Source organism: Larus michahellis, chromosome 1, assembly GCF_964199755.1.
Source record: "Larus michahellis chromosome 1, bLarMic1.1, whole genome shotgun sequence".
In the NCBI taxonomy this organism is placed as follows: Eukaryota; Metazoa; Chordata; class Aves; order Charadriiformes; family Laridae; genus Larus; species Larus michahellis.
In genome coordinates, this window is record NC_133896.1 from 55,896,683 (window position 1) to 55,909,031 (window position 12,349).

General features: G+C 38.0%; 1 protein-coding gene across 19 annotated transcripts in view; it reads right to left on the reverse strand.

Annotated features, from left to right (window-relative positions):
• Positions 1–12,349, reverse strand: part of TNRC6B (trinucleotide repeat containing adaptor 6B) — a 133,664-nt gene that overhangs the window by 66,683 nt on the left and 54,632 nt on the right. The window contains exon 1 of one of the 19 annotated variants that reach the window (XM_074578318.1): positions 11,708–11,978. The exons of 17 other annotated variants lie outside the window; for them this stretch is intronic. In XM_074578318.1, the coding sequence (XP_074434419.1) occupies positions 11,708–11,712 (5 nt within the window). In that variant the 5' untranslated portion in view covers positions 11,713–11,978. Of the gene's footprint in view, positions 1–11,700; positions 11,979–12,349 lie in introns of those variants that run through there. One more of the 19 variants, XM_074578339.1, reaches the window with a different exon arrangement.

A 12,349-nucleotide genomic window follows, 5' to 3' on the forward strand; every position in this document is an offset into this window, starting at 1 on the left:
GAGTTACAGAGATTTTTTATTTCTGAGTGGTTAAGAATATGCACCCTTTTTCAACATCAATCCTAACAGAGAAAATAGCTACGTCAAAACCATTTAAAGCATTCAGCATACAGATTCACTAAAGTCCTGCATGTTTCTGGCGACAAAAATAATTTTTACCCCTGCTACACAGTAGATCTGAAGACTCCTCCTATCTTTTATTAACAGCTACCTCTTCCTACCTACCACTGATTAATTTTGTAAAGTGTGGAACAGAGCAGTTTCATGTTTTAGGCACTATGCAAAACCAGTATATGATATATGACAGGAATGTAAGATATTCACCGTTCCACAAAAAACCTGCACTTCTAATCTATTCAGTTAAACCTTCTCTCTATCCTCTTTAAGAAAGGTGCCTCTGCATAAAGACAGGTCAACTCTTTGCTGCTATATAAAGTTGAAGGTTAAAGTGCATAAGCTGATGTGGGAGACTATTTCCTGCTGAAAGAAAAGCCCTTTAAACACGAGAACTTCATATCTAATTTGTCAGCTTATTGATGCTTCCATGCATACTGACAGTGCCAAGCGTCTGTCTTTCTATGAAGCCACTGTACTGAGAAAATGGTCAATGCTACCTAGAAAAAAGGTTAGCATGACCTTATAGTAAACGTGATAAAGAATTCAACCACTCACATAAGCATTTAAAGTTCAAAATTTCAAGTGAAGAACCAAGTTTTAATCAAATCCATCTGCTATGCTAGAAGCACCAGCTGGACTTACAGTAGTCAGTAATTTATACATGGCTGACTTAAACGCGGAAGTGTACCAAGTAAGAGTCACCAACTTTTTCTTATGCTCTTTCTAAAGAATATTTAAAAAAAAAATATATATATACATTGGGCACCATTGGAAACTACATCCCCAGTTAAACCAGTCTTTGATAATCTTGTTCTTAACTAACATGTTGTTTTAAAGACAGGAAAGAGAACTTTATTCTGCCACTGAAGCTATCTCTACCGACTTAAATCAGGAGGCAACACAGCTCAGAATGAAACACTCTGAGATGGGTCTCCCACTCACCATTGAAAGAATCTAGTCCATAAGACTGTTTCAGGTGGTGACTGAGTAGCAATTCCACTATAAACTCAGCCACTCATCACTATATGGTTATAGTATTTCTGTCAGATCTGCTGGGAAGAACTTTACAATTTAATTACAACACATTACCAGCTATAATAGGTGAATAAAGCAAGAACTGCCACAACAATATCAACCTCTAAAGTGGCCCAGGATTATGCAACAAACCTGACAGACATCCAGTTTCAAATGTCTTCTGAAGCCATAACCAAAGGGAATTGGGACTTGTAAACTCTCAAAGAGCTGAAATTGAAAGGGAAACTCAGAAAGCATTTTCCATCTGGCTCGGTTAGCAGGGTGCATAAAAATGGAGAGCAACTAAAAAAGTATACCACTGTAATGCTGAAATCAGTTATTCTGATTTTTGTTAACTATCAATGAAAAGTTTTAGATACAGCCTCAAAAGTGCACAACGCTCAGTTCTTTCTGAATAGTGACATGCAGTCACACTGCACAGGCCAGGAGACACTAGCGCACTGTTGCGGAGTGGGGATGAGGACAGAAAGGAGGGCTCAAGTGCTTCAACCCCTCAAAAGTGAAGTATTTTATTGTTAAGCTTCCAATACTTGAATTTATTTTTGGAACTACTTAACATTTTTGGGATTTTTCAACAGACAAAATGAAAATTCCTGGTAAAACACTGAACCGTTTTTTGTTTGTTTGGGGTTTTTTAGTTTGTTTTCTCTAGCTAGGTTCCATGTTAGTAATTTAGGAAAACATCCTTACTATACACGTGCATAAGGCCTCAGTTAGCAAGAAATGGTACACAGACAAAGCAAACGTACCTGAGGAAAAAACACCAAACTCTGCTTTGCTGCCAGAGCTTGGAACTAATGACATTTTGCCTGGAAAGTCTCTTTTACTGTGAAAACGGATTTACTAATCCCTGCCAAGATTTTTAACATTACAGAAAAATAACTAGTAATGGAGATGTTCCTCCTAGAATAGTATTTTAGACCAAAACCTCATCCCTAAAGGGAACTCTGCAAATAACCAAAACTGTCCATAATTCAATAAAAGCTACTCAAAGCTAAGTTTTTACTCCAGGAAGGAAGAAAATACCAGTCAGCAAACCTACAGCAGGTTTTCTCTTCTTTCATTCTGCACTGAAGGATAATAATATTTAAAGCTTGATTAAAAACTCCACAAGTGTTAAATATCGAATGTGAATTTCAGTTTAATAAACAGTTATGTCAGGAAGATTGTCTCTGAACTGGTTTTTGACTTTTATTTTAAAATATCAAAGAAAATCATATCCTTTTCAGGGATTTTTTTTTTTAAATAACATTATTATTTCTCAAGGTAGTACGCATAGCGGCTTTTAAGCACTGAATTCCTCTACGGTCAGTAAAAGCCCTTAGTCTGACCTCAAGACACTGCACTACGATTTGTTACAATTTATGGCCCAGCTACATTAACCATACTCCTTGGTAAGTGGAAATCCACAACCGCTGAACTTGAGTTTTAACACCAAACAGAACTTTTAGCATTTGAAATTTTGAGAAAGGTGAAATATACAATTCCATCTTTTTACCCACATTGTAATTTTCGTTAAATCAGCTTTGTTCCCATAAAACCATAAAGGAAAAAGAAAGCATCATTCCATTCACAATTCAATACAGCTGTGTACAACTGGCTTCAGCCCCAGGCCACAAGCCAGGAACTTCTGAGTTCAAGTCTGGCTCTGCCACTGACTTTCTGTGTGGCCTTCAGAGAGCCTCTACATTTCTCTGCTGCTCCTCTTCAATCTGTACACTTACCTTACAGAATGGCACTTGCTTTGTTTGTGCGGGCTTTTCCCAAACAAAAAAACTTGAATTGACTTTGAGACCAATTTTTACTGTGCCTTTCCACTAAGAAGGCTCCACATCAGCTGATACCTGGTAGTTTTTAACTGCATTAACTGCTAACATGCACGTATTACATATACACATATACATAGAGATATGACTCACACACAAATATCAAAATATGTAGGAAGTAGGAAAACAGACAATTAATTATTTCAAAGTTTGTTAAAAAAACAGGATGAAAAAATGAAATCAAGTTATGTGCCATAATTAAACTTACAATGCAGAACAACCTACTTACTAACCCACCGAGCCAGTGACAAAGTCTGTTTTTAACAGCTTAACATGAAATGCACAGAGCACGCAATGCTCAAGCTTAAATGATTACACCAACTAATATTTTAGAATATTACTTTAACAACAGAAAAATGGCCTGGGAATGTGAAGGGGAAAAAGGACTTAAGCTTAACCAAGTTACCTAGCACTAACTGAAACATCATCTAAAAGACAAGTTTTCTTATAACTTCCCTTGATCTTTAAGCTGACCATATAATTGCATGTTAATTGTAGCAAAGTTTCACTTCGCATTATCTAGACTGAAGCAGAATGTAATGGAGACTGACGCAAGCTAACCCCAGCTTTTGCTGAACTCCAATCATCCAATCACGCAAATACAGCTCATCACCTTTAAAACAGTATACGCCACCTTTAAATCCACCCCTGGGAAAAAACCTCGTCCCCGAAACTTTATCAAGACAGGCTGACTTTCCAAAAACTAACCTGTTCAGTTATTCAAGGCCTAACCACAGAGAGGAAGCTTCAAGAACAAAGAAAGTGCAGCCTTATGGTACATTAAGCTGCCATTATAAATCCTAGACTCACAAAGTTTAGCCTCCACCTGCTTTCGACTTTTTCGTCTTGTTTTACCTAAAACCTGGTAAGAATAAACTTCCTAGTTTTTCTGTAGCAGGACATAGAATTTATTTGTAGAAATGTTAAATGTAGAGCAAAACTGTCTCCCAATTAACAACACAGTAAATTAATTCAGAATACTGTATTATTTTGTGATAAAAAGAGTCACTCAAGGACTTAATTCAGAAACAGCCGTTCCAGAATAGCTACCACGCAAAGATGTGGTGGTTAAACGCAAATTCAGATAGCTTCTGCACAAGGAGGACTGAACTGTTTCTAACTGCTGAAAAATTACCTGCATATAAGACTTAGGATTCTCCCATCCCGGGTCATTTACTAGAACTTTCCACCGTAATTCAGGGGTTTTCAAAATATGTTGGGCTGACTAAACCCTGGAAAGTTAGAGAAATACCATCATGAAGAAGTACATCTAAACAACTTATTAGGAAGATTAAATCTTTACACGGATGAGATTCTGGTTTTAGTTTCCTACATTACACTACCATCAGTGCGCTTCCATCAGATGAAGCAGTCAGGAATACTACATAAGGCTGGTATATTGATTAGCAAGCACTCCTGACAGGGTAATCTACATCTGCTCTGAACAGGATTACAGGACACAAGACAAAATAACTCTAACGCTTTCTCCGCTTTCTCTCAGCATTGTCTGGTCTGGTTGAGAGGTACCAAACAGATAATTTTAGCATTACCTGCAAAAGAATAGAAAATTTATTTGACTCTGTAACACGCTATTTAGTTTAAAATTCCCATTAATATCGATATAACTGACTTCTGTACCACCAGTTGGAGCATTCTTTTACACTAGGTTCAAAAAAGCTTTTAGGGTTTTACTTCAGGCTAACCAAGTATTTTTACAGGCAATTTGAACCTAGGTTTAGATTCCAACCAGCGCATGTGAACTTGTAATCACATCCACAAAGAAAAACAGAGACACAGAGAATGACACATGTATAACCCAAATAGAATATCCTCTATTTCCAGGTGCTGTATTTTTAACCAGTTTTTAATATTTTTTTTAGTATTTACTATTTACCATAGAAGCTCCTTCGAATACAATAGTGGGACAATAGCACTAATAGTACACAAGTAAAGTCTAACAGAATAGGAAAGGTTTGTTTATATAGTGTTAACTAGAATACAGAAGAATATATTTTTAAAAATTCTCGTGGGGATCTAATTACTATTTTGTGTTTTGCAGGACAACCAGTTTTTGATGCACATGTGAATAGGCTAGGAGAGGATGTCAGCTAAGTTTTGGCTCCTTCCACCCTCCCCTCCCCTGCATATAGAGGGTATCCATTTTCGGTTTTACTGTCCTTAAACACTCTCCAGTAAGAGGTAAAATAGCCTGGACAAAAAAACAGCAAGAGTTACTAATTACAATTTCCAAGCATTAAAAAACCAAAATTCACTTGTATGTTGTGATCAAATCACCCTCTTTATGAATTGTTCAGCAAAAGGCTGAGCATAAATATGGTGTATATTTCGCTGGCAAAGTGACATATCAGAATATATCAGTCTCACTTTAGTTGATGAAGTAAGTTCTCAGTAGTAGTCACCCTCTTGCCAAAGAAAGCTGTTTTGTAGACAAGTATATCTAGAGTATCAACACAGAATTAGAACCATGTATTTTAAAATCAGACCCTGAATCTAGCACGATTGCTTAACTGAAATTATATACAATTAAAAATATAAATGCTCACACAGAAGCTGCAACAAGAACATGAACGCTGCTCCATTAGGACTCTAATATTAAGTTGCAACGTCTTCTACCACAAGCAGTCTATTTAAACAAGGGAAAAAAGCGGAAGAAACACAGAAGACTTATTTTAAGTAAGATTTAAGTGACACAGGACATTGCATCCTGGAAAACTGGATGGCTCAGGCATAACCAAGTTCACAAATGTAGGCTGAAATATGATGACAACATATCTGTGTATATTTGCCATAGAGCACACGTAAAATGGGACAATTGAGCTCAACTCTAATTAATGGTTAAGTGGCATTAACAGAATATATATTTAACCTTTCCTGTTTTCATATAGGTCAACTAGCCCCAAAAACTCAAAATCTACGAAATGCTATGGTGTGTACATGCTTAAAAAATAAATTCCAGCAGTGTCACTGCAGCTGAAGCTTGGCACGTTCTCCTGTACACGGTGGCTGTGCCCAACAGCCACTATGAAATTACAGATGAACTGTAGCTTATGATTGTGCTGTTTAACAAATGCTGTGCTTAAAAAAGGAAAAAAAAAAACAAAACTGAGAATACTAGATTTTTCCATTGTTTTATTTTTCTCAGAAAATACTTCTCCTCTGATTCAGAAATTAAGACAATGTTCAGCTCCAGTTCAAATCAGCTTTTGGGTTCAGCTGTTATACCCATATCTGTACTTCAGGAAGCCCTAACTCTGCATCTACAAACAACACTGGGAAAGATGTGCGTTCTCCCCTTATTTCATAATTTAAGCATGCACAGCAGAGTTTTGTGCACTCTTAAGGAATTAAAAGAATGGCCACCTTCATTCATGCCTTTCTGCTTTTTGGTTGCTGAAGTAAATATCCTGTTCAAAGCACATTCAACTATGATGGAGCTCAGTGTCAAAATAATGGTTTTCTGACACAAATTATACCACTGCTTATTCATTGCAGAGAAAGTATATATATCCATAAAAATAAATACAAAAAAGCTGAAGTGGTTTTTTGCTAGACTACCTCCCTCAATTATGTTTCACTGCTCTTAGTTACCTTAAAATTTGCTGACCTCCCCTAAGGTTCAAAATACTCTGAAGTTAAGGCCTCACAAGTACCATCCTAAGAATACAAGCACTCCCCTGCTAGCATGAAATAAAACACAGTTGTATCTTGATGCTTTGTTTTGGTTTTGTTGTTGTAGTAAATTCCAAGGTTACCTTTCACTTCCAAAAGTCACAATTTAACATAAATTGGTATTAATACATGTGCTTTGTACTTTTAAGCATTTTCCCACCTATCGATATCGAAGTACTTTTAGATAATTTTCTCTGCCTAACACATACAAGCATACATTTTATTAAATTCAGACACACATTGTAGCACTGAAAGGAACAGTACTTAGATGTCACGCTTACTACCTGCGTTTTTTAACAAGACTCCCCTCAGTATTTTCCCTCCAGGTGTATTAGTCCACGTTTTTCCATGCTGTTTAACCCTTGGTTTGATTTGTTCTGCCTTTAAAGATCTTTTCATGTTCTATTAATGCATCTTCTCTTGGGTACCTGAAATAACACCAGGGTTTGTATCCTGTTTTGTTTTCCCACATGACTAAATGAGCTAATTAAAAGTAGTCCTGAAACAACATTTTGAAAGAGGATCAAGTTCTGTCTCAAACTATTTGCTCATGCTATAATATCCAAATATCACATCAACCAGTACCTAAGAAATGATTTTTCAGAAGTTATTATACATATTTATAATCTAGCAGCACCAGAGCATTTCAGCCCTGAACTATAATGCCAGCTAACTGTATACAGACAGGAAAATAACCTTTAAAATGACACCATCCATAAAGCCTTAGGAACTCCTTTCAGAAGTGTGCTGACAGCACTACATACAAAAAAAAAATTGAGGGTTTGCATTTATTCATGCTGCTCCCAAAAGGTACGCTCTGTCTTGACAAAGAAAAAAAAAAAGAAACCGTTGTCTTCTTGGGTTGGATGCCTGTGTACAAAGGAGAAAACGTATTTAAGCACTGAAAAGTGCTAAATGTACAGCTCTGGAGTTGGAATTCACCACAGATGTAGAAAGGCACCATTTCTCTTGTGCTCTTCAAAACAATTATGGCACCATCACTAAAACAGAACAGAAATATTTTCAGTATATAGGATTTTTTATCTCCATGATGCCTCCACATTTGGTCTCAATGCTGAAATGTCCACAAATTGTTATCCTGACACCCAACTTTAGATATCTTGTTTGACCAACATTTGAAATATGGCACATGTAATGATTGCCAGTGTTACATTAGCAACTAAAGCTGCTGTTTCTTGAAATAAATACTGAACTTCTCTTGCTTTAAGAAGCAATAAATCTTTGTATTCACCTAAACTGAATTTTACATCTGTTTATCAAATTAATTCTGCAGCAATAATTATATAAATATTTAATGTTTAGCCACTTAAAATCTAACCAGCTTCCTCAGCAGGGTTCTCCTAAGTGAACAGACATCTTACTTTTACCCTGACATTACACACCACGCCTTACAAGACTTTCAGGAACCTGCTCCCCTTGACAGGACACGAAGCATAGCTTTTTAGACCTAAACATCCTATGTATCTTATTTTCCTGCCTCAAATCTTGAGCTGTTTAAATTGCAAATCAATACTTAAGAAACTGAAACAGCTCTCAGGAAGGAGGTAGGTTTCTTAATTCAATTCAGACAAAAAAACCCACAAACTTCATTTATAGAGCAACTGCCAGCTGAAGACAATGCCAAATGTACAGATTCCAACAAATACTGGTCAAAATAAACTGTAAATGAAACTTCTCACCTTCCACCCTGGTCACCAAAAGGGAATTACGTCCATAATGACCAGAATTAAAGAATTCTGCTTCAAGGTGCAAGCCACAACAAGTTTTTGCAGTGGTACTAGGAAAGATACAGATAAAAATTCTCTTCCAGCTATATGCTAATTCTATAGATTTTTCTTCATTTATATAGAAAGCATTGGGATGCCTTCTCCTCTACTCAGCCATCTATTAATAAGTAAGAGACAAAGGTCTCAAAAGGTTAAGTTTCGCTGAAACTAGCTGGCACAGACTATATCATCCTATGAAGTTTCTTTTTTTTTTTGTTTGTTTTTTTTTTTTTTCCTTCCCAGCAGGAGAGAAAGAGGCTAAAAAAAAGCTGCTGAAAGTAAGCATACTGATTTTTCAGACACTTGTTTTCCCTGATGTTTTTTTCCCATTAGAACTGCAGACTCCTGCATATTGAAGCTCAATAGTAATAAGACTTTTCTTGTCAATTATTTCTCAAGAATCTCTTAGATGTAGTGGAAAAAACTCCAGGGGCCCTGCTGACTACAGACTTCACTGTAGTCTTCGACCTACTAAAACAGTCTGCTGTGGAAAGGGACTGATTCCTGTAGGTACCAATAACAATTGACATACAAATGCAAACAGAAAAATAAAATGGGCTTCCAAACCCACTGTCATCACTGTAAACTAAACGAAGCAAAAAAGGCTCCCCCACCCCAACACTACTGCAAGCTTCAAACTGATCTAGAAATTGCAACTCAAGTCGAAGTCTCTCAAAATGATTTTAAGTATTTTTTCCCCTTGTACTGCACAAACATACTGCATGCAAACAGTATTGAGAATTGTCCAGACTCATACTTTTAAAATCCCATCATTTCACAGGCCGAAGGGTCCACAACACACCCTACACTAAGATTTGACAGGTCAAAGACATATTTATATGAGGAATTATTATAATTGGTCCTTCCTATTCACAGTGTACTGTCTCACAAAGCTACTTAAATGTTTGACAGGCTCTACACTGGAATCACTTCTATTACTCTCAACGGTTGCTTTCTGTCTGTTTTGTGACAGCTTCTATTGCTATAAGCAGTTGCAGTTATTAGAAAATATCTTGTATTCCATCTTCGTAACTATCAAGCTATACTAACATTTACACAATTTGGAAGTGTATAACAGACAGTAATGCACAAAGGCAAAAAATACGCAGGAAAGGTGAGTACTTTTCTCAAGTGCAGATTCTAGTAAGGCTATGTCCTACAGTACTGCTAACTCAGGACAAAACTTAGGTTTTCATTGCTTCCTGACTTCAGCCATCCTATGCTATAGCAATTATCACATGAACTACATAATTGATGTTTTGGTCCAATAAGTACCAAAACTGAGAATACTACTACTTTATGTTGCATTTAAAAACAGTTCTAATGCCTAATTAAGTTTGTCAATCAACAGGTATATTCAGCATATTCTGTCTACATCAGAATCTCCACTAAGCCCAAGAAGGCTTTGAGTAACAAAAGCCATCAGGCTGCATCAGGTCAAAGACACAGAATGTTTTTATAATATTCCCTCACACAGATACATGCCAATAATACCAGGGTGAAATCTAATAAAGTTTATTAACCCTAAACAGGGAAAATGTATTACTTCATACACAAACTGGGTTATCCATTACTACTAAACTTTTTAAGACCAAAATTATCAGCACAATATGCTATACCGAATTTGAGTGGAGTTATTTTTTTATTGTCTTGGTCTAATTTAAAATTCAAAAATACCTTTGATTTCCAAGAGAAATTTAATGTACTACAGAATTATTTCAAATATTTGCTAGCCAGTGGAGGGAAGAAAAAAAAAAAGCCCTGATATATACTACCACAAGACTACAACGAGGACAGTCTGATATATTTTCAATAACCATATCAAAATCTGTCTCCTCCATTTGTATTTAACTGTATGAATGTAAGGCCACAAAGAAATATAAAATATGATCCATCTTGTAGGTTTACAAAATTGACCTGCTAACCATAATCAATGCGCACATACACTGCAATGTTAAAGTACATTCACATGATTATTTGCATAATTAGCTGCTACTTAAATACCCAGCTACAAAAAATATCACAGTACAAGGCCTATCACGAAGGGGTGAAGAATAACGTACACCACCACAGAGAATTTTTTTTTCATTTACCCTCACAGAAAGGAGCATTACATCACACTCTTACAATGCAGGAGGAGGAGCCTGTTCTCAGAAAGCAAGCTTCAGCTATTTCTCTTTAATTTTCTGCTTGGTTCTGGAGGGAGATGCAAAAATAACTTGGATTTAAATTTTTAGTAACGTAGAAGATGGTGGGGGGGGGTGGAAGCGAGAAAACACAGCTTTTACCTACATTTGCTAACGTGCAGCTTTTCTAAAGAATGCAGAGCAAAAGTCTACAAAACACCAGTAGCGTCCAGCATCTTGCTGGCAAGCGCGCATTCCTAAATACCTGCCCCACATTTTATCAGTCGCCGCTCAGGCGACAAGGGTGTCCCCCCCGCTTTACCTTCTGGCCAGCGGACGGGGCCGGACCCTTCGAAAACCGGCGCTATCCAGCCGGCCGTAGCTCCCCATGCCCCGTGTTTGGGGGGGTGGGGGGTGTCCCAGGACCATTTGGCCCCAAGGAGGGCGGCCCCGGGGAGGGGGAAGGGAGCCCTGGCCCCCGCCGGCGCAGGAGCCCGCCGGCGGCGGGGTGCGCTGCGCCCGGCGGGTTCCGCCAGCCCCGGGATCCTTTCACCCCCAAACCTGGCGTTCTGCGCGTTTGGGTGCCTGGTTTTAGGGTGGGTTTTTTTGTTTTTTGTTTTTTTTTTTCTTTTCCTTTCACCCTGGGCAGAGCGGCCCGGTGAGAACACTTCCCCATCTGTCTCTTGTCGGACCCAGCAGCAGAGAGAATGCAAACCCATTTTTATATATGCAAATTTTTGCAGCAGATTTAAGAGCTTCGGGTGCTGTGGGGAAGAAATCACTGTTTAAGAAGCCTCCATTTAAATAAAACAAGATTTTCAGTACTATCTTGTACTTCACCAGCTTGGAAAGCACGAAGGATCTTCTGTAATTTGCCTAAGTGTTTTAAATTACAAATCTCTTCAAAATCCACAATACACTTCTACGGAGTCCTCCCTTCTAAAAAGCCCTAAAAATCCACGAAAAGTGCTTTACACGTAAAACCAAACAAGATCTGAAGCAAGTATCTGTGCTAGAAAAAACACCTCTGCAAAGCCACGGATGAAAACGGTCAGCTCAGGAGCCTAAAAAAATCTACTGATAGGTAAAAACAGTAATAATAATAAGATATAAACGTACCACTAACCTCATAAAGTGCAGCAGTGCTTAAATCCAGCGAGTTGAGGCATACAAGGTAGAAATGGAAATGAAAAAAAAAAATCCAAAAAATGATTTTGTGTTTGCTTTGTTGGGTTTTTTTTTCGTATTTTTTTTGTATTTTTTTTTTTTTTAAATTTTTATTTCAAATGTTCAGAACCCAGCAGAGACTCTGTCGGCCATTTTGGCTTGAACTCCCTCCCTCACACACTCTCTCGCTCCCTCTGGCTCCCTCCCTCTCTCTCCCTCTTGCTCTCTCTAAAGGAAGAAGCTTTTTGTGACCTTCAAATAGAGGCGGGTCATGTGACTCCAGGCAGGCTGTCAATCACGGCACGGGGACAGCCCACTCCCCGCCTTAAAGGGACAGCGCCCGGCCTGCACCGCCTGGGAGGTGGAGGAGGGGGGGACACAACAACTTCTCCCCGCTCGGGTCTTCTCCCTTCATCAGGCAGAGGTAGTACGCAGAAAGGGTGACACAGGCGAGCCGTGAGAATACGAGAACAACTCCGCTGGAGCTTTTCTCTTTAAAACTAGATAAAAATAAAGTAGGTGATTATGCGAATTCTACATTAAGGTTGCAGAACCCATCAGCGGTGAATGATGAATTGCACAAGATCCCACTAGCCACACG